The sequence below is a fragment of the Pollicipes pollicipes genome, unplaced genomic scaffold (assembly GCF_011947565.3).
Source record: "Pollicipes pollicipes isolate AB1234 unplaced genomic scaffold, Ppol_2.1 Scaffold_4881;HRSCAF=5763_pilon_pilon_pilon, whole genome shotgun sequence".
NCBI classification, from domain to species: domain Eukaryota; kingdom Metazoa; phylum Arthropoda; class Thecostraca; order Pollicipedomorpha; family Pollicipedidae; genus Pollicipes; species Pollicipes pollicipes.
This window is the reverse complement of record NW_023596576.1, coordinates 2,800,714-2,823,640: the sequence shown is the minus strand read 5'-3', so window position 1 is coordinate 2,823,640 and position 22,927 is coordinate 2,800,714. Positions and strand designations below refer to the sequence as shown.

The following is a 22,927-nucleotide window of genomic DNA, read 5'->3' as shown; positions in this document are numbered from 1 at the left end:
TCTTGATTTTAAATTAAAATATAAACAAGATCTCGAAAACATTTGGTTATTTTGACCTTCTAAACGTAAGACAGGGCCGTCACTGATCTTATATGAGCGGCTCTATTTAGTTAGAAAGTATGTCCAGATTAAAGCCGGTCGCTTGAGGAGATCTGCATGCACTTTGCACACCGGTCTGGAGTTTGGGCTCCTTTGGCTTTATTTGACCCGAGCATCATGACATATGGGCCTCAAAATTTGCTCCTGAAAAGGAGAAACTGAACGGTCCCTAGATGTGAAAATTCCAGGTGAGGTCATCGCTAATGCCGAGGAGGCTCGATGAATTTCGGCGATTTCCCGCCAATTAGAAGAGATCAAAAGGTGGACACAGAAAACTACGGGTATAGAGAAAAATAAGACGCGCTGGACGTCGTACGTTGGCAGTGGTTGCAACCCGACCAAAAACCGTTTTGCCAGTGATGCACAGGATAAATAACTCTTATGACACCCTTCGAACTGTCCGACAAACAGCCTGTAATCTGTCTGACGTGCTGACAACCTGTAATCCGTCTGATTGACTAACAGCCTGCGGTACATCTGAGATTCTGATATCGTCCAGTCCGCCGTACATTCTGACAGCCTTCAGTCCGTTTGGTTTCCTGTTAGCCTTCAGTCTGTCTGACAGACTGACAACCTGCAGTCCATCTCACAGAGTAACAGTCTCCATTCTGTTCCACATTCTGACATCCTTCAGCTCGTCTGACAGAGTGACAGCGTGCAGTCCGTCTAACATTTTGAAAGCCTTCAAAGTCTGCCCTGCAGGCTCGACAAACTGTCTGCGCTTTGGCCGCCCCGCGTCATCGGCCTTGTATCCCCCAACGACTGAAATTTGCTGCACTGCACCGCCATGCACCAGTGGGGACAGAGAGTTTCAGCGTTTATTCCTTCACATGAATGGAACCTGAACAACCAACCTGTCATTGGATACTTTTAAACGTACAGCAGCCTGTTTTTAAAACTTTGGCAAGACAGTGCTCTGTGTGACGGTTTTGTTTGTTTGCTGTTACTTGTTATCATTTACGTTTGCGGAATGTTCTTTTTAACATGTCATGCCTTCAACGTCGGCTTGCCCACCTTTGTTCACTAGCTGGCACATTGTTCATCTATGTGTACCTACATTCCTTAACAATCGCCACAGTGACCATAACTGTGTCACAGTTTTCCTGGTGTCCACCGGTGGGTGACAATGCCCCAGCGTTCGTCAGTAGATCACAGTCGTCGCAGCATCTGCCACTGTGTTGCAGCCGTCGTAGTTTAGACCACTTTGTGACAACTCTCCCGCTATCGACCGCGTTGTGACAATAATCACGTTGCCAATAGCTGTGCGACAATCGTCTTGGTGTCCGTTGCTGTCTGAAAATCGTCAAGTGCCCGCTGTTGTCACAGTCGTCACAGCGTCCACTGCTATGTGATAATGGCCGTAGTGTCCACCGCGGTGTTACAGTCATGACGGCGTCCACTTCTGCCAACAGGTGGCCTGGGTCCACCTGGAGCGTCAGATGATCCTCAGTATCCATGACAAGGTGATCACCAGCATTTCACGGTTCCGGCTGGTGCCGGAGGACCCGCAAACGTGGGTGTTGCACATCTCAGATGTGCAGAGCAGCGACGGTGGCTACTACATGTGCCAGGTCAACACGGTGCCCCTCATGTCGCAGGTCGGATTTCTGAACGTGCTCGGTGAGTGGTGAGGACGCTTTCATGACTCTGGCGCAATGTCTGTGCTACGTTGTCTTGGAATGCTTGTGAGATTAGTATATTGTTTCAAATAGGCTGCTATTAACGATACTGTTAGATGAAGCCGTGGCGTAAGCAGGAATATTGTGGAGTGACATGGGCGACTGCAGCCGGGGCGACAGGTCGTTTGCTTTTGGCAGCCATGTTTTACTCTTGACAACCCTCATCGGCTTCGGTGATTCGTCACCTTCAAGGTCGTACTTGGATTCGATGACCTGGTGGTTCCAACCGCGGTTTGCCTACATCCAAATAACAGCACAATGCAGCACAAAAAACTGGGGTGATAGTCCATTATGGGATCCAAACGAATGCCAGCGGCATTCTGCCTTCGTGTTGAGAAGCTTCAAACTTGTGAAAGGTATGTGAAATGTCTGTTGTAGCATTCCATCAAATATGAATAATAGATATTCGCACGACATGTCTCAAAACTGTTACAACCACCTCCATCATTCACTCAGCCATTTGACCTATGAAGATGTTTTGTATTAAACAAATACCAGTGCACATTAGGAAGTCGTGCTATCGATAAACAACAAATACAGGTGCTTGTAGGCTTTCATCGCTAAGCGACGGAGCTAACTCCTTGTGGCCGCATGAAAGTACCTGGATCGTTCCATAGATGATTTTTTTTTGTATTAGTTTTTATGCATTTTACATCATTTATGGGATTTCCTGTCCGACCCGACCTCTGACTGACCTGATATCTGACGGTTGCCGGTAGTGGTGTGTATACTAGTCGGAACGTATTTGGGCCATGAAATTTTTTTGTTTGTTGCAGCAATATGAGATGAACCGCTCACATCCTTTGCCAAAATCGGTCATTGACCGGTCGCCCTTTCTCCCTCCCTCTTGGAATGCGTGCTGGGAGCTGATTGTTGCGAATGCCAGAATAACTCAATTTCACCTTTTTCAAGACGCAATCTTAAATACATTTAAGCATAGCATTTATTAGAACCTGAGATTAATACCGTCATCGCACATAGGGATCTCGTTCCATAAAGTCATGCGTCAAAGCTGATGAGGCACGTCATAGCGGACGAAGAAGTCTTTCAAAAGCACCATTTGAGGAATTCCGCTGTAATTCGTTTATTGTTTGATTACTAAGACACAATCAGCGATTGCCCAAGTTTAAAATCTTGCTCTTCAAATTCGCGTTGTGGCTGGAGTTTTGTAGCGCATTCCAAAAGCTTCTAAGAGATCGGTCTTGCCGTCATTGCGAATGCCAGATCTTCCTAATTTTGTCGCTGCCACTCGCCAAAGCTGCTGCAATACTTTGTGTCGCCAATTGTCGTTGCCATAACCTAGACATGCCATGACCGGGCTCTTTGCCCTCATCATCTTCAACCAATTTCTCAGTAGCAACAGCGTGCTAATTCAGTGCCCAAAATTCAAACGCTTACAGGGAAATACATATATTTTTTTCAAACAAGTACCTTTTCGGGTTTTGAACAGTGGCCACTCTTCAAGAAACTCAAGACTCCCAGTAAACGTGCTCACCTTGTGTGACCATATACACTCGGCGATCAGCTGACTAAATGGAATGATTATGACCAGCGTGGTGTCATACCATTCCAAAAGCGGGATATCTGTATGCCACTTCAAAGCGCCGCTGTGTGCCCGTCATCAATATGTACATGTGGCAGGTGGTGAAATGGAATTATGTCGTTCTCATTACAAAAGTGAATAGCATGCTGCAACTCAGGGTAATATATTCCTACGGTGAAACAGACCCGGGATTATGTTTAAGTTTGAATCAAGATCAGTAGCGTACGTTTTGGGTAGTGAGCGTGCGTTGGGATGCGTATTGTGCGCGCACACTTCGTATGCCTACCACATGTGAAAATCGTTCATCCGTTTCTCATTTGCGAAAAGACCAGGATGTGGTTGCTGAAAATTAGTGATAGATCGCAGATTTTATGCGAGAAGCCTTCTCACTGGTTCGCTGCTGCTACCTAGGCCCAATTATCATACTCAGTTTTTTATAAAGGAAAGAAAGGCCTTCAATCATTAGCTGCTGTTTTTTTCGGCACCATGAGTTCAGAGCTCTTATGCCCAGTTATCGACCTTCAATATATGTACCAGGAAGCACTGGGTAAGTGACATTATAGTACAAACATTGGTTGCATTGATAGCACTCAACCTTTCAAGCCCGACTTATAATCACGGGTATCAATGTTTGAGCAAAGTTAGACGAAAAATCTAGTTGAAAATAGTTGAAAACTACGACACGCGAGTCCAGAAAGTGGTCGAGTCTGCACAGACACTGCCACTGAGGGATGAAATGGCAATTGACTCGAGTTCCCACATCCTAACAGCCAATACACGGTTCTACGGTAAGGGCCGCGCGAAACACAGGCAACTTAACCGGAAGGTCATTATGACCCATGCATGATATTAGGTTAGAAAATTGTGTACTACGATTATCAGGCACCACGAACATTTCCTGAACCACACGAATATCCCAGGAATTCCGACTCTCGGGTCCTCACCCCTTTGACCTGCTCTGAGACGTGACATGCCAAATCTGTCGATGTTTACTAGCGTCCAGCTGATTTAAAACCATTCAACACCGTTTTTGGAGTTGTTGCAGCATATTTACATCTTTTGACAGCAGAATGGCGACCTGAGTTAACCTGTCAAAAGTCACATTCGCCATTATTCGCCACCTTATATGATACAGTTTGGCAAGATTTTTCCAATTTCGTCTTTCTTGTGGTTCTAGCTTGCTTGTTTTTCGAGACGTGTAGGGAAAAATCCGTGAGGCTTCCACACGCGAGCCGACGGCGAAAAAATGTGGCGAATTGTTGAAAAAAACGAGGCGAGAGTTGAACAGATCCTGTATCTAACCAATTAACAACATTGCGGCGCATGAGCACTCGGCACAGGAACATTCGGCTTATTAGCATTCGACTAAAGGCATTTCAGGACATAAGCATTCGACCAAAATACCTTTAAGGAGATAGGATTCGACTAAAGAGCAGTGCAACAAGTTGGCATTGGACTGAAGAATATGTACGGAAAATTGACATTCAGTAGGCGTGATTTCCATTTCTTACCATTTCATCAATATGACACGCCGGTGAAAAAGGACATGTCCACAAAGCGCCGTTCAACTTTTGACATTTTGTCTTCTTGACACGGCGCCAAAAGACGCGTCAACAAAAAATAGTCGGTCAACTGGAAAAGGACATTTGACAAGATACATTCTGATTATTTGCCCTAACACTCGCTGGGCAGGTGGCCAGGGTAGAGTTCGTAATAGCAAGTGGGGCCCAGGTTAACGTTTCAGTGTCCCTGGGGTCTTCGTTTCTCACTAGAAGCTGTCCGCGCACGAAATAGAAGAGCGGACGAATAGAGTGCGGCAGCCTTGAGGGAGCAAAAAACCGAAAGTAATTTGTATGAATGCTTTTGATACATGCGGCAGCTATCAATGTCACACTGTTCCCATCCGTGCATCGCATTCCGGGCTGCGAAGCGGCACATGGGTCGCTAAGCTTAACGCCTGTCAGCCTGATAACGGATATGCTATGCAAGCATGCCTCATGAACGTCGCCATCCCTGTTCACGCCGCGGAGCCGTGTTACCGTGCCAGCCGCGTAGCAGAAACAGCTGCAGTAACAGCTGCCCGTCTCCACAGAGCCACCGCACATCGTCGACGAGAACAGCACCAAATCCACCGTGTCGGTGCGCACGCGTGAGAACGTGACGTTGACGTGCGCGGCCCGCGGCGTGCCGACGCCGACCATCAAGTGGGTGCGCGAGGACGGCGGCCACATCCGCGTACGGCCGCCGCACGGCGAGCGGGGCCGACAGCGACACGCCGTGACGCGACGTCAGCACGGCAGCGGTACGGGCCCAGGCGCCGCGGCCGCGGCCGCAGGCCAAGCCGGAGGGACCTGGCGTTGCTGAGCTTGCCAAGTAGCTAGTAGGTAGATGTAATGTGAACGTGAGTGCCGTCGGTTTAACGAAATACAAAGTTGGCAAGTTGATTTAAGATCTTAAGATTAAGATTAAGATCAGGTCCAAAGAAAGCTCTTAAATTAAGATTAAGATCGGGTCCAAAGAAAGCTCTTAACTTAAGATTAAGATGGGGTCCAAAGAAAGCTCTTAAATTAAGATTAAGATCGGGTCCAAAGAAAGCTAGCGACCCCTAAGTTTTTCATCTGTCACCCAATTTGTAGCACGAGAAGACGTCTCGTAGAGTGGTTTGACGGGTTTTCCATATCAACAAGCAGACGCGTGGCCTTGGCAATCGGGCCACATTGAGCGCGGCTCAGCGGCTTTGTTTGTTTTTGTGCTCCGGGTCCTGACGACGAGGAGGAACGCACCCGCCCCGATTAGCTAGATCTCCGTCTGAGAGGCATGGAGCACGACCGAGAACGCCTGGCGCCCTCTTGATGCATAATGGCGCTCGTTACAGCCCGCCAGAAAATGGGTCCTTGTTTGTTTGAAGCGTCGCCTGATGAGCACGGAGACGGCCAATGGGACGTGAAAAGCGCCGGCCAGAAGTGCCGCCGCTCGCCCGGCGGTAGGAGGCTGCGACCGCCCGGCAAGCCCGACCGATCGGCTACAGGGCGGGATCGGGCCGGCGGAAGGGAGGCTGCGACCTCCCGGCAAACCCGACCGATCGGCTACAGGGCGGGATCGGGCAGGCGGGAAGGAGGCTGCGACCTCCCGGCAAACCCGACCGATCGGCTACAGGGCCGGATCGGGCCGGCGGGAGGAGGCTGCGACCGCCCGGCAAGCCCGACCGATCGGCTGCAGGGCCGGATCGGGTCGGCGGGAGGGGGCTACGACCGCCCGGGAGGCCCGACCGATCGGCTAGGATCGAGCCGTAAACTCCATTTGTCCGGCCGGAGCTGTCGGCGAGCGGTGCTGAACTCGGGACGGGGTGGTCATGACAGCCGGAGCATACCGGAGACAAAGACAGCACTGATGAAGCAATGTCTGGGCTGGAGCACGTTCGGGAAACTAGGAGCAGAACTAGATCAAATGTGTGTGGATCGCCAAGCTGCGTTAATTTCATTAAGACATAACAAGTAGATAGGGCTCGGCGTGATCTTAAGTTGTACTCGCTCAAACCGACATTCACTGCGTTTTGACCTACGCACTATCAAATGTTGAAAGCTCGGGGAGCACGGACTAGATTATTGACTTGATTGACTTTAATTCGTTGAATAGCAAATTACAAAGTCGATGGGTCCACTCAAAACTGGTTTTAAGAACCGACGTTCACAAAGGCTCAGTTACAATATGTGAAGCCCCAGAAATGTAGAGGTCTAATGATTCAGATATGCTCATCAAGCTTAAGGAATGGACGAAAGTTGGTTTACTGGTTGAAAACGTCGTCCTGTATCGACTTATATGGCCAAGGAAAACATTCAGTTTCATATTTTGGACGTTTTGAGTTTGATGCTAAAAGTAAATGGCCTAAGTTGTGACAGGCAAAACTGATCAAGCGACGTTGTTGAGAAATCGTTGGATGTTTTGAGAAAACTCCGGGTTTTAAGCGGAAGACAGTCGTGGATATGTAGCTGAGAGCCGAAGACAAACCCGAAGTTATGAAAGGAAAGGTAGACTTTCTGAACTTCTGACCTTCTTAACCTGTAAACTTCCGAAGCAGAAGCGAAGCCGACGTCGTGAACACCTTTACATATATATATATATATATATATATATATATATATATATATATATATACATGCTATCTGGGATGACTTGCAATGCTCGGCTATAAGAAGGTAGTATTGCAAAGAAATACACACCTGTATTTTACAGTGGGGACGCTTCAACATTGTTAGACACAAATCATTGGCTGGAACAATACAGTTAATTTGATCTATAAAAGCACGTTACCAGATCTTTAACTTTAAAAACTGCAAACGGCAACATACGATCTGCATCAGCTACACAACAGGCTTTGATTACCCTGAAAGCGTCTCTTGAACGGATCAGGTCCCCCTTCTAATGAACCGTTGTTTAACCAACCAATTAGTCAGTGGGATCATGCGCCCCTCCGAGGTACATTACTATCCTTTACCCGGCCAAGCACCTCGGGCAGCGGACGGGTCGAGCGCACAGTAACAGATACGTTGCACGACGCAATGTGGCGATAGGCAAATGCAGGCTAAAAGCCAGTGTGCGTTGCGGTCCTGCCGTAGCTGACCTGCTGTGCTAAAAACATTACGGTTGCAGAGCTTTTCTGTACAGCACATTATTGGCCTTGCCGTCTTGCGACAGGACAAGCCGGTCGGCTTCTCACTCTGGAGCAGCCGATGTAAGACCTACCCCAGGGAAGGACTGGCTCCATCGGGCTGAGGTCCGTTATGTTCGGAGACTAGCCTTGTTTCGTAGGTGCATGAGGGGGCGGGTCTTGCTTGGACACCAAGTCGTGTAGTAGCAGTTACGGGGGTTCAGACTGCCAAGCCTCAAGGGGCAGTTCACAGGCTTCTCTGGTTCTGGGTGAGCGTCCACGGTCCAGGGACTTGCAGGTCCATATCTCTCCACACTGCTGCTCCAGAGGCCTGCAGTTATTACCATCAGCGGCGAAGCTTTTCGCTGCCCGGATGGTCTGGCTCGCTGAGGCCAGGTTGGGTCCTGGTACCTTTCTTCCAACTCGGGAAGCCCGAGGCCAGAGGGACGGTCGAAACAAAATTATGCGTTTTCGCAGAAGGGACGTTTCATTTGACTGCCATGGTTTTGGACCTGGGCACAGCCCACTTGCAGGAGTTGGTTGGTGAAATGTTCTGCTTATTTTGTCGCCGTTTAAATGCACCGTTGATGCCCTGTTCTGCTGATGCCTTGCTTGCATCTTACCATTCGCCACGCTGTCCGTAGCTATGTAGCGCCGCGGATGAACATTCGCGTGGGGAATTCTCTTGGAGCCGTCACTCAGTTTGTGTTGGTGTGGACCACTGGACGTTATAGTTTGGTTTTCACGCTATCCGTCTGCTCGCCATTGACAAGCACGCGACAGCCGATATTCTTCGCTGCTCTATGACTTTCAAGTGGCGCGGAGACGGGTGTCGCCGATGCCAACCCTGTGCGGCAAGTTTGCTCGTTTCGCACCACACACAGTGGTCCGACCTGGGCCAAACCACGGCGCAAACCTTCCTCTCACAGCACTGATTCGGAACGGCTTTGGGGGTCTGCCTCCGACGGTTCTCGATGTGCTAGAGATCAAACGACAGAGGTTCCCATTTATTAGATACGACATGGATATGATAGGCGTATGTGTCACGGAATCGGTTTGTGTACCCCGGAAGTGTAACTGTTGTAATCCCGTCCGTATGATGCATTCGATATTTGTTCCAGGTAAAGGCGATCCCCACTGGCCGACGGTGATCGAAGGGAATACGCTGAACCTGACCCATGTTACACGCTCTGACATGGGGCCCTACCTCTGCATCGCCAGAAATGGCGTACGTGGTAAAATTAGAGGGAGCTTTGCACGAATCTGTCGAGGTATTGTTACTCGACCGTGCTGCAGAACAGAGAGATAAAGACGGGTCTTTGGGTACCCTGGCACACATCTGTGTCGCGGAAGCTCTGCTTTGGTTCTGTTGCATGCTCATTGATCGGAGGGCAGTACACTCTCTCCGACCGTGTACATCCAAATGTGCAGTTAACCGGCGATCACTGCGGTATTTTATCACTTTGAAGCAACTGGTCTGGCACACCAGCTGACGTTTCTGCCACTAATTCTTTCTTCGCAACTATTGAACCCACCGCGCTGAATCTAACGGAAATCAGAAGCCAAGCGTTTTACCAGTGTAACATAATTATGTTGGGGCACGGACAACGTTACAGGTCAGATTGATTTTCAAATGTTTCCTTCCCCACCAAGCAGCTTGCGCTACATCAAGGAGCCAGGACAACGTCAAATCTAAAAATGCAAATGCACAGTCTACATACACCATTTGTCCGTTGAAATTTCTACGCTAAAAATGTTTCATTTTAGCCTCCATTGAATTTAGGTCAAGTAAGAGCACGTCATGTCACAAGGCAGGATTGCCCCTTTGACTAATCATGGGATGCCATCCATGCTTATTAGCCGCATTTTTGTGTGTGACTGAAAGACTGGACCCAGCAGGCTCTAGTTACTACTGAAACTATGGTATCGATTCACATACTAATTCGACATCCCTAAATGACTTATATTGTCCTGTTTTATGTCTTTTCAGAGGAATCGCACATAAATCAGGTTAAGATATGATGCAGCAAGAGCATCACCGCTGATTATGACATAATTATGGCATGATCCGCACTGGGCTTAATCTGACTTTTTTTGCAAAACTATCGTTTCATGTAAAAATACCGAAAGTTTCAAGTCGATGCCTCACTATTTGGTGGTCGCCATAGGTAACATATTATACCGTAGTTTTTTACCAAGGTGACGGAGAAAACTAGGCAGGGTGGGCTGTCGGGATCCGTTTAGCATGTCAAGTCACAAGGTAGGATCGCCAGTTTTGGCTGATACGTGATGTCATCCATGTTTATTAGCCGTATTTTCTTGCGGAACTCAACGAATGGATCCAAATGGCTGCTGATAAGCTTAAATTCGCCACTTTTAACGGATGTGTTACAGTTCAATTAGATTATAACTAACTCCTGTCATCGGTCCTATATGCAGATGCTGAGATGTATCGAACACTTTCGTTTTTTTGCGCCACACCGCGCTTATTTGTAGTTTGTTTACCAAGACGGTCAACTGCGTTTTCGTTGGCGCGTGTGTTCCCAAACATTGTTGTCTGCTTTCTGTCACTTCTGCCGTGCGTCTCACCAGTTGCCTTCTCAGCAACGGAACTGTCATGAGATTAAGAAAATATAGCCTGTGGTCGATGCTGCGACGACTCACTGTGGTCGGTGTTGCAGCGACTCACTGTGGTCGGTGTTGCGGCGACTCACTTTGTGCGTGGCGTGTCGGGCTTTCGTCATGCACTTTGAAAGTTAGAACTCAGAGATAGCGTGCCCTTTATTGCTAATATGCTCAATACATTCTCCATCGGCATGTGTTTCAGGTACCACCCACTGTCAGTAAGCGAATTCATCTCTTCGTGCAATGTGAGTAAATTTGGGAAGAAATAGGCCCATTGTCCTTCTGAACGATAACTCTCAGTGTCTTGTTTGCCTTCAGATTGAGTAATTTCTGAGTGTTCTTCCATGAAATGAGGGCAAAGCATGCAGCGTATGGTCAGCAGCTAAGTGCACGTTAAAAAACTACTGCTAGGGTTCCCAAACGAATCATCACTGGATTGTTTCAAAGCCCATGAAGACTTATAAGGAGTCCAAATGTCATTTGGATTCCTTGCTGTGGTCCTTGTTTCGCTATTATCCAGTACTCACTTTCCACGATACTTGCAACCTTTTATCATTTCACATGTCATGATTTAAGCAAGCTGTGACAAGCAGAAATATAAACTCACAAAGGTTTTCAGGTCAGTAAGCACAAATATAGTGACGGAATAGGTGTTCACGTATCCATGTGTTCAGACGAGTGACTATCAGTATGATGAACCTATATGAGGTGGCAATAAGCAAATGTGAATGCAAAAGGAGCAATGCTGCGTGGGCACAACAAAATACACCTAATACATTTCTCGGCATAACCGTTATATCCTGAAGCATCCATGAACGGGGAGGGCTCAGAAGAACCACCGCAACCGTAAATGAAGCCTTATATTGATGGAAAGTTAATTCTGGTTATATTATACCGCCTCACCACTAGATGCTCGCGTCGATATTTAAAGCCGCTTCGTTCCTGAAATAACGTATAAGGGTCCATGGACACTAGGCTTAACCAGCATGACGTCATTAAACGTGCCACATGTAACACCCGCTGCTGGCTTGCAAAAGTTGCATCATGAAGCGTGCTAAGTGCGATACCACGCCACTGTGCCCAGTGACACCCCACAGTTTGCTCGGTAGATAGTGTAGAGATCTACGTCCAATACTGTGACCATGCCTTGCTAATTTGCGATGCATTCACAACTTCTACGGCACAACTTTACAACTCCCCTGGCGCCCTGACCGTTCGGAAGGACACCTTCACTGGTGTTCGATTACACTACTATGATGCAGCTTTAAGAGATGCACCGATGCCGTCTTTTCAATTGCCCGTGGCTTGCATAACACTTTTAAGATTGTAGGGGGCTGCGGAGCACTGTTCGACAAGTGTATGAAGTCCGGAAATGGCCAGCGAAGATATCTGTAAGGTCACTCAAGTGGACTGCAATGCGGCTGCGCCAGTTTGAAACGCCATACGATAGTGAAACCTTGGTTTGATGAAGGCATATACTTTTAAAATGACCCCAATATGACGGGTATGTTAAGTTGTCAGTACCAGCCATTCCTGAAAGTCAAAGGATTGTTAATATGATATGCCATGTACAGAACTCCTTGACCCATTTTCAGCCGCAGCTTTCCGTAAAAACGAACAACACTGACATTCGGCAGCAGGATGGGAATGTCTTGCAACATTCGTAACGAACCAATGCTGATTTCAGTCAAGCCCATGATTTGGGTGTCGAACCAGTTGATGGGTGGTGCTGTGGGCGGGTCGGTGACGCTACGGTGCCGGAGTGAGGCTCATCCGCGGCCGATCTTCTACTGGATGAAGAACAATACGGAACAGCACGGACTGATCATTAAGTCCAGGAAGTACCACATCCGAACGGTGAGCTGACTTCAGGAAAAGACCCTAATCGGTACTCATCCGTAAGAGGACGCTTGCTTCTTAATTTCGGTCTGTTATGTTCACACGTGCTAGGAAAGGTTGAAGGGCCCCAGCTGGGCTCCACGGTGACGCCCATTATCTAAGCTCATGGGCGCTGCGTTGAAGGCGCGAACGCAGCGAGTTTTGCAATCAAACCTGTTACCACATGATGCAACGCTATTTGGCTTAGTTTGACATAAGGCACGCTGGGCGACGTTCATACCCGGAGTCTCGCAGAGGCCGTTCGGGAGGAGCACATGCGTTGTATCTGAAAGCGTGAAAAGCGCCAAAGAATGTAGTTTACTAGTACATCTATGCTTTATTGCTGGTGTCTTTTTCAGATAAGCATGAAGTACTCAACTGAGATGGTACTGCAGATTCGACACCTGAACGCCTCGGATTTTGGGAAATACCTCTGTGTTTGCAAGAACCCTATCGGAGAGGTTACCGGAGTCATCACTCTTTACGGTAAAACTATGAGTATTTGTAATTTGAACCAAGCGAATGAACTCTTGCGTGCCCTAAACTTGTTACATTGCACGTCATTTTCCACCGAAGGCTGGTCTCAGTCGTAAGTGCATGGAACCGTCACGTTTTATCGGCGATAGTCATCCTAGGATAGGGACGGCCCAAGCCTGTAAGTCAAACACATAAGGAATGCATAAGATCCTTGACAGCACTGCACGGTAGATTACTGGATAGAAAGAGCTAGACACATAAGCCTCACAGCGTTTTCACTGGATGGAGGCCGACGAGGGCCAGCGTGGAGTGCACTGATGATGATCAGCCGGCAATCGATACGGGGAAGCTTCGCTGCACGGACTACACGCATGACCTCTGTCTTGAAAACTACCGCATTTGTAATTTGTAATTGGCTGAGACTGTAATGATGGTGGCACGTGCGTTACAGAGATGGTCGAGCCGACGACAGCTGGGACGACGACGACCGGGTACCCGCGATGGCCGGCCGCCACCGAGCTCGTCACCTTTCGAAGTGGGTCTGGCAGGCGACGACGCTATGGTAGACGGATAGAGTAAATGTGTGTGTGGCGGGTGTGGGGGGGAAGCGGAAGAAGACAAGGATAGGGAGGTGGAAGGGGAGAGGTAGAGGGATGGGCTAGGGAATTAAAAATACGGAGGGAATGGAGAGAGAGAGAGAGGAGAGAGAGAGAGAGATAGAGGAGAGAGAGAGAAGAGAGAGAGGGAGGAGAGAGAGGAGAAGAGGAGAGGAGAAGAAGAGAGGAGAGAGAGAGAGGATAGTAGGGAGAGAGAGAGAGAGAAGAGAGTAGAGAGGAAGGGGCGAGTGAAGAAAGGGAGAGGGATAGAGAGAGATAGAAAGGAGGAGAGAGAGAAGATAGAGGAGGGAGGGAGAGGTGGGAGAGAGAGGGGATAGAGAGAGGAGAGGAGGGAGAGAGGGAAGAGGAGAAGAGAGAGAAGAGTGGGAGGCGGCGGGAGATAGAGGAGAGAGAAGGAGAGAGAGAGAGAGAGAAAGGGAAGAGAGAGAGAGAGAGAGAGAGAGAGAGAGAGAGAGAGAGATGAGAGAGAGAGAGAGAGTGTGCGAGGGAGAGGACGACAGGGAGAAGGTAATGCAAGTTATGAGGAGAGAAAAGCCAGTGATTTAAAAGAAGGAACTTGATAAAGTGGCAGTTCAGTTGTGATTTAAATCAATGTACTTGGCATGTTTGTCAATCAGACTGATTGGTCTTATTTGTTTCGCCCCGTGATTGGTATGCTCAGATGTGGAGGTCAGCGGTGTATGAGTTGACAGCAGAGGTGCAGAGATCATTGAAGGCTTGATTTGGTGCGATCAGATGTTGAAGTCAGTGGTGTGAAAATTAGTTTGCTGGGTACGGAGATCAGCGACAGGGTGACTTACATGTCAGGTTTTGAATTCAATTGTACCATGTTAAGAAAGTGGCAAAAGCCATCTAGAGCAACAACGGTACTTGGATAGCTGTGAGGTTGGCTGAACTGCCATGGCCCATTTAAAGCATATTGAAACCCAGGAGATGCCAGGCACCGTTCAAAAAGCATAGAGATCGACTGGGCAACAGGCATCTGGGCGCGGGTACCAACATTTTCCATCTGCAGGCTGGATCGTTCAAAACGGACGGGGCCTCTGAGGCCATGCAGTTACAAAAGCTGTAGCCCTCGCCGTGCCTGCTGTGCCGGCCTGGGGCCACAGGACGGTCGCCGGCATGCTCAGAATGTCGGCCTGTCTCGGCGGCGCCGGCTGGCCCTGGGCCGAAGAGGCATCAGTCGGGACAAAGGAGTCGTCCAGTGTGGTTGTGACATATAAAACGACTTCCAAATCGAAAACGAATTATAGATGTCTTTGAGATGGCGTAAGCGCCCCTGAGGCAGTGGCAGCCCCCCGCAATATAGCCCGAAACACTGCCAGAGCATTTCGGTTGAGTTATGCTTCGAGCCTTGACACAAGCTGTGCTTGCGACCTAAGAACAACCGAAAACTACGCATGTGGGTTAATGCATGTCGCTTCAGACCGTATCTCGCCCGAAAAGAAAAGAATTTTTGATTAGGTCTATCAAGATCAAATCATATTTTTGACTAGACAACGCCTTAGGCCTATTTCATCTTAGTTCAGGTCTACTGCGAGATCCAGCATGTTGAGATCAGGAAGGTCGGCAGTTGCGCAAGCGTGGTATCACTACCGGATAATTTTATTGGCCTCTTTAAGCACACGCAGAGGTGGGAATATTGACTATTCCTGTAACGGAGATGGGATCTTTGGCGTTGAGAAGCTAGAAAAGAGCAAGGACACCTAATTGAGTAAGGATCCGGGATGGGGCAATATTACGCCGGCTAAAAGGCATGAATATGGCCACTCTCCTCAAAATCGGTGACTGCCATTCAAGACACCTGAATGACATTGAGGAGTGATCTTTGCATATATGTTTACATTAAGCATGAACGGTGAGCATTTCGTTTCATTCACAGTGACACGCCTCAATTCGCCCCAGTTAAGTTAAACCCATTTCGATCTCATTTGCTTGGCTCAATACACCGCGGTCCGAACCTCAAATGTCGGACACCCCCATCAGACTGCCACGGTAGCAGCGCTACTGAGCGGTCTTTGTGGTGCTCTCATGTGGTGGTACTTTACGTTCGACCCTTATTTTGATAATATTATTGGTCTGTATTTTATATTATTGGTCTATATTTGATAATATAGACCCTTATTTTAATAATATAGAGTTATTTGGATAATATCCTCCATCGACTGGTCTGTGCTTAATACCACTTCGAAAATTCATAATTATATTTATTTTTGCGCATTGGCGTCGGCACATATCGTCAGCCGGCAGGTCCCGCAAGGAGCAGGTGGCGCAGGCTTCGATAGAGCAGGTGGAGCACGCTCCGTGGGGCCGCTCTTTACATGCTCCTGGACAAACGCTCCGATCCTAACAGAGATTACCGGACTTGACTCGCTCTCCAACTCAGTCCAGGGTGCACATAATCCTCCAAAGTATGGCAAGTACAGTTCAACATCTGCGCCAGTTGGGTTCGCCCCGCCCGCGCACCTTAAGAGCACCCTTGGTGACGGGAACAGGCTTGGCTTGTACCAGCCGACTGGCTTGTTTGCGTGTCGGCCAATACGGTCACAATCAGAAAACCAGCCCGGCCGACAGCCCCGCCGGGGTGTGAGCTGGAGGAAGGGGATGAGGGGGGGGGGGGAGGGAGGGGGACTCGGCCGTAGATCAGACACCAGCGCTGCTGACGGGAGCGGCACGTGACCGGAGTGGCTGGATGCCGCCCCGCCGTCGGCCGACGCCGTTAGTTCATTGCCCAGCTGCGGCCGATTGATTAAAGTCTGTCTTGCTGCTGTAAATCAGCGCTGTGGCGATGCCGGACTAGGCTCAGCCACTCTGAAGGCAAGAGCTGGCATTCTGTGCACGTGGCCAATCACAAATACTATATTGTACCTTCATGACTTGTACACTGTGGATCAAGTCATTTATATACATGAAATCGGTACTCACACATGTAGTCACACACACACAGCATCCCAATATTCGCTGATCTTTGCACTTCTGCGCTATGCACGCTAAATACATTTTTGTGAACTGTATAATTTGACGTGAGGGAGACACACTTCCCAACAGTTGAAAAGTATGCACAATGTCGACCATACCAAGTACATGCTGTAGTGGTCCGGAGGGGGTTTGTTTATCACGATGGTGTGTCGGGGGGGGGGGGGGGGGCAACTTGCGAGTCGGATGTTGTAGTGGAAGTGGTATAAATTGCTTGTGTTGCATGTCGAACTCATTTGGCTCGCATGTCTGATGTAAAATATTTCGAGCAGTGTGAGGCGTCCATGGTCTATTGCATGTGCTACGGTTTATGGTCTGTGTTTGTTTATATATGGTCTGTGCTATGGCTAATAGGGTCGCGTTTCGTAACCAGCGTATTTCTTGTGAATGCGGGTGTTATGTCCACGCATGTGCTATATATATATATATATATATATATATATATATATATATATATGCATACACGTGTGTGTGTGTGTGTGTGTGTGTGTGTGTGTGTGTGTGTGTGTGTGTGTGTGTGTGTGTGTGTGTGTGTGTGTGTGTGTGTGTGTGTGTGTGTGTGTGTGTGTGTGTGTGTGTGTGTGTGTGTGTGTATGCGCATACACAATGCAAAAAGATGACGTTTCAGTTGCATTTAAGGCTACATCAGTATGGTCAATGCAGACATAGGTAGCCTGGTAAGCATGAACAAACCTCACCTCCACCGAAACATACATGCACATGCTGTTCGCCACGTCTTACCAAAAAAGGAACGGATGAATCTCGGCGCCCCGCCCTCAGTCTACGTTATCGTAATCAAAAAGGCCTTCCAATACATTTGTTTAATCTAAATCCTTTTTGAAGTGAACATCTAAATACAAATTTGATCTTACCCCGGGCAGGTTACCTCGGGCAGTTTGCTCCGGGCAGCCCTTTTTCACCTCATCCGTTTGCAATCTACAAGTTGTCTTCATGTGCTCTCCAAATCCGACGACTTGCACATTTTCACTAGTGTTGCCTCGTGTACAAAAGCGATGTCGGACTAGGAAGGCGATTGTAAGGTTTAGATCTACGTTGAAGACAAATGGTTCTGCACTCAGGCCTACAGGGATCAATGTCACGCACGTGGCAAACGCACGTATATGCCATGCACCACATTCTGTAAGGAATATTTACCTGTTACACTCAGTAGATCTATCATACGTGATCTACCACTTCCGGTCGCCCATAATCACATAGCTGCTCCTCCAACTGCAACTTATATAATTTTAAGCACGCAGCATCCTATTAACACCCTTCGTGTTCAGGTCGCCTGTCTTGTCTTAACTTGGAATAAACACGCCCTAAATTTTTTCCTCGACTGTAGGCACTAGACAGTGATTGAGTCAGCAGAGAATGCCTCTTAAAGTATTTCCCATATCTTCGGAAGATAGCCTGCTTAGACTAGGCTCATTAACTCGAAGTAAACTCGAACAAATTGTTCGTTCTTGAAGGACTATTAAATGTTTAGTGGATGCGTCGAAAAATCGTATACATTTTTTGAGTTATTTCCGCCGTGTACTTCACGGTGCCGCGTATTTTATTGAAATCATCGACATTCGTTCGGAGCGTAGTCTGCTCATTTTATCAACTTGGCGTACTCCCTGCGTCACATCGATACCCGAAGCTCAGCGCTCACCCTGCGTCACATCGATGCCCGAAGCTCAGCGCACACCCTGCGCCACATCGATGCCCGATGTTTAGCGTACTCCCTGCGTCACATCGATCCCCGAAGCTTAGCGTACTCCCTGCGTCATATCGATCCCCGAAGCTTAGCGTACACCCTGCGCCACATCGATGCCCGATGTTTAGCGTACTCCCTGCGTCACATCGATGCCCGATGCTTAGCATACTCCCTGCGCCACATCGGTGCCCGAGGCTTCTTTTAATGAACGAAGCTTTTAAATGTCGCCATAATATCGCTGATAACCCTTTCTTCTGGCAACTTTTAGGACGACACGAAAGGCTGCTTTCTCTGTTTGAGAAACGCCAGATGGGCAGAATGTTCTTTTTCGGGCGATAATAATTACTTATGACGCAAAGCTTTGTTTTCAATTCAATAAGTTTTGATTGGAACGTGATGTGCATACATTATTGCGGCATGGAGCTTTTGATGGTGCAAGTTCTGTCCGTGGAAGTTTTGTTGTGAGACAGTTTTATGCGTAGTAGTTTTGCCAAGTTAGCCTTATGTCGCGTAGAATTTATTGTGTGACTGGTGTATGCATAGCCGTCTTCATCTAGGACCAGGGATGGGACTTTTTTCGTTAGCAATTCTAGCTGTAGTCATTTCGGTGTGGAACCGCTATCGCCTATATGCTTGTCGAGGATTTGCTGCTTCCCACTTACTTTATAGTTCACCTGCCATACCATGTAGGGAAAGGGAGGGAGGCGGGGCTGCTCACCCGCACTCAGTCCGCTGTGACCTGGTCCGCATGTGTCGCTGGCTGGCAGACGGCGGAGGGGAGCACGGCGGCGACACTGGCGACATCTACATCCCCGCCGAGGAGGGCGACCCAGAGAAGAAGCGATCGCGCGTCGGCGGTCGCCACGACCGGGAGCGAAGCGAGCAGCGCCGGCCCGATCACAGTACAGCACGGCCGTCCTGCGGTCATGGTGTCCTGCCCATTGCGCTGCCGTTCCAGCCATCCGTCACTGTCCAGGACGCATGTGTTGGTGGTCTATTGCAGACGACCGTAGACATGCGGGAGCTATCTCATTGGAGCATACCTTTGCCTCCCGAAGTAACCAAGTCTCCTATATCTGGTACCTAATAGTTGTGGTCGTGCCTGCAGTTCAGCTAGCCAAGTGGGGACACTGTCAGACGTGTGACAGGCACGTGGGCTTGCATCCCAGCAACTAGGCTGATGTGCCCCGTCCATGACGGCCGTTCGGCGGCTTGCCAATGCAGGCCGAAAAGGAGCAGCCGTGTCGTGACATTTTATGGCACATTGAAAATGTGCCTGCACAAACTGCATTAGGGTACAGTTAGATTACTGTGGTCATAGAGGCGGCCTTCGTGACAGGACATGCTGACAAATATCCATTCCAAAACAGTCATTGCAAAGCATTCGTTCCAATTGATGCTGGATGTCTTGCATTTTTGGAGTGAATAAGGTTATGCGCCTAACGGTACCCACCATGGCTATTTTGTCCACAGCTGGTATTTGCATGGGATATTGGACACTAGCGTAGGTTTGTCTAGTTGTTTCTTCGTTCATTTTCTGTTATCATCAGAGGGCCGCTCCACTAATGGGGCGAAGCCGTGTGAATGCAGCATGCTGAATATTAACCCTAACATTTTGCTCTGATGAACTTGCCGCCTAGAATATTCATTTTGGGACGATTTTGAATTAAATTACCTGAACGATCTCAGATAATTTTTTTTTCATTCTCACCGCGTAGACCAGATAACGCACTAACCTATAATGACTCCAAGCTACCTATTGGCTGAAAAACGTATTTAGGCTCAAGTTGATCGCGTGGAAAAGTCTGAGGGCACTTTCGACATATATCTCCAGTTTGACCTCGTTTGGCTTTACTTGACCCCAGGGTTTCGACCCAGTGGTGAAACGTTATTACACTATCGGTACTGAGCTACCGGTGCCTGTTTAGGGTACCGTTAGCGTAGTAGTTAAGATACATGTCTAAGAACGAGAGATACGGGTTTCGATCCGCTCGGTATTTGTTTCATTAGCAGCTCCTGTTATGATGCATGTTTACTGCACTCAGCATAAGAACACAACATCACACGGTTTCTCCATACATCCACGTCACCCCTCGTCCGGTGGCGATGCCAGCGCCGCTGGCTGACGCGTTGTCGCTCCGCCCCCAGCCAAGTCGCTGGCGCTGGTGACACGCGAGGATGCCGCGCTGCTGCTGCTCTCGGCGCTGGCGCTGCTACTGTGAACAGACCGTCGTGCCCCCCCCCCCCCCCCAAGCGTCTCGCCCTGGCCCGTCTGGACCCTGAGGTGGGGGGCCTTGGGTCTCACGGGCGCCTCCTACCTCCTGCTGGACTGGTGATGCAATGGGCGGTGCTGCCTGGTATAGGTCGTGCCACCAGCCACAAGTGAAAAAGTCTGGTGTCACCGGGTACTGCCCGGTGCTGCCTGGCAGTGCTGGTACCACCTGGTGCAGTTGGCACCAGCTGGTGTTGGCAGCGGCACCTGGTGCAGCTGGTGGCACAGTTGGTGCCACCTAGTGGACTGGTCCTGCTTGATGCGACAAGCGCCGCGTGGTGCGCCGGACACTGCCTGGTGTAGGTGGCACCACCTAGTGCAGCTAGTGCTCGTGGTGCGACGGCACGAAATGTTAGCGATGCGAACTTATTCAGATAAACTCCATCTTAAGCTTAATCAAAGTTGTAATGCTTAGGCGCGATATGTCGGTGCAAAATGTGATGTTTGTACATTTAGCCTTGTGCCAAGTACCTATTGTTATGGAAGCATTGGAACGTCCAAATCCACTGGTAGACGTAGTTGTTTGATTCGGCATGCTATATGTACGCTGTGCTATCAAGCGATGCCAAATATAGTTTGGTGGATAGTTCTAATTGTGCCCTTGTCTGTACTGCTGACAAGCGGAAACGGTGATAAGAGAAATTCAGACTCGACTTCCGATATAACTCGTGAAAATGCCGTTTGTCAATAATGTTTGAAAGCAGCAAGAAAGGTCTTGATAAATTGATGCATTATGGCATTATGTGATGGCAATGATTAAACTAACAGCAGCTTTACGCATTATTCGCGATGCTCATTTGCGGAGAAAGTTTACACCATTGATTGAGCACGTCGGGGACCGACGTGGGGGGGGGGGGGGGGGGAGCATTAGCGCAACAAGTTCCAACTTTAACAGCAACAGTTGGGGACGACACTGACCTAAGAATATTGTAATCGCTGGACATTGGTGACCTTCGTCCGGACCTACCCATACAAACATAGTCTTAGGATATCATCCGACCGTCGTTGTTCGACCGATGTTCGTGCAATGCCCTGGATGTACTCCTTAGGGTAGTGCTGTATGTTAGGGTGTAGAAGCTCAGCTTATTAAATACTTCGCCTCTGCCCACTCTCACTATCACTATCAGTGCCTGCACATATTTTGTGCTTTTCTCCTCTCATGTGTGTTTTTTAATTAGATTTTAACTAACTTAGATCACCTGCTTAGCTTTCTCATCATACCGAATTCCTGCTTGGAACGTCGTTTAACTAGTACTCCCCTGGTATATTGAAGGTTGACCATGGTCATAACAAAGCTTCCAGCTCATCTTGCCAAAAAAAAAATATCGTGATTTGGCAGACATGCTTGGCATCTCTGCACAGATCAGGTTTGTAAAATATGCAGTTTATCTCAAATGTCGTGCAGCAAATTCTAAAGCTACGTATTCAAGGCACTAAGATGTCACCTCCTTAAATTTCTTCCGAATACCGCACAACACATTGATGCCTTACGAATATCCCCCAATCAACTGACTGGCACCTCAGGTAATTGCCTCTCTGCAATTTGATCTGAACGGACTCAGTTGTCACATGGAAAGTGATTTAGCCATCCTGTCCACGTGGTTCAAGCATAACGAGTTAAAAGCAAATCCCAACAAGTAAGACATGCCCTGTCACCGAAAAAAACCTCAAACTTCACAGAAACGCTCGATAGTGTTTATTTGAAACCAGCTGATCACATGACAATTTAGGAGTTGCCTCTCCAGAAAAAAATATAACGTCAAAAAGCCTCAAGCTGCACGGTGACTTTTGATAGCACTTTTTTAAACTAGCTGATCACATGACAATTTTTGGTTGGCCTTCGATGCAAATTTAAGCACGGAAACCGACATCAAAGGTCGTGCAGCGCTGCTCCAGAACCTTCGTCACCATAAAAAGGTCAGCAGCACTCTTGCTACGCTCACAAAAAAATTGGTCCAAGCTCTGGTGCTTCCCTCATATGAGCTACTGTTTGTCGGACCGGGCTCCACCAGCAGATCTCTCGTGCCACAGGAGCGACAAAGCCCTCAGTTTTGCAGCGCACCTTGTGGCAAAAAAGGAGTTCGATCACATCATTGAAGCACGCCGTCGGCCCAGCCAGATGCCGTTCACCGTGATCATTCGACAAAGAGATTGACCCTTATCCACAGACTGATCCACCAAGGGCATGCACCGTTCAACCTTAAAAGGGAGTACTCCACATTTGAAGACATTAAAGCCAGCATCAGATAGCATGCATTCAGGTCATTTATAGCTAATGATATGTTTGTAAGTGGAAAACACTGCTCTAGACGACGAAGTCTTCCTGTGTAGAAACCGCGGTCCTCAGTACGTTATTGTTGCATTGCGTCATGAAGCATTTGCATGACGTTGAGTTCCTGCCAAGCTAGCAC

General features: G+C 48.4%; 1 protein-coding gene across 1 annotated transcript in view; it reads left to right on the top strand.

The window, feature by feature from the left end:
- LOC119101295 (protein amalgam) overlaps positions 1-19,431 on the top strand; it is a 72,727-nt gene extending 53,296 nt beyond the window's left edge. The window contains exons 3-10 of the mRNA XM_037224586.1: positions 1,512-1,719; positions 5,414-5,623; positions 9,091-9,197; positions 10,797-10,839; positions 12,282-12,451; positions 12,832-12,958; positions 13,401-13,484; positions 19,012-19,431. Coding sequence (XP_037080481.1) covers positions 1,512-1,719; positions 5,414-5,623; positions 9,091-9,197; positions 10,797-10,839; positions 12,282-12,451; positions 12,832-12,958; positions 13,401-13,484; positions 19,012-19,331 — 1,269 coding nt within the window. The 3' untranslated portion in view covers positions 19,332-19,431. The remainder of the gene's footprint in view (positions 1-1,511; positions 1,720-5,413; positions 5,624-9,090; positions 9,198-10,796; positions 10,840-12,281; positions 12,452-12,831; positions 12,959-13,400; positions 13,485-19,011) is intronic.
- Positions 19,432-22,927: the final 3,496 nt, after the last annotated feature.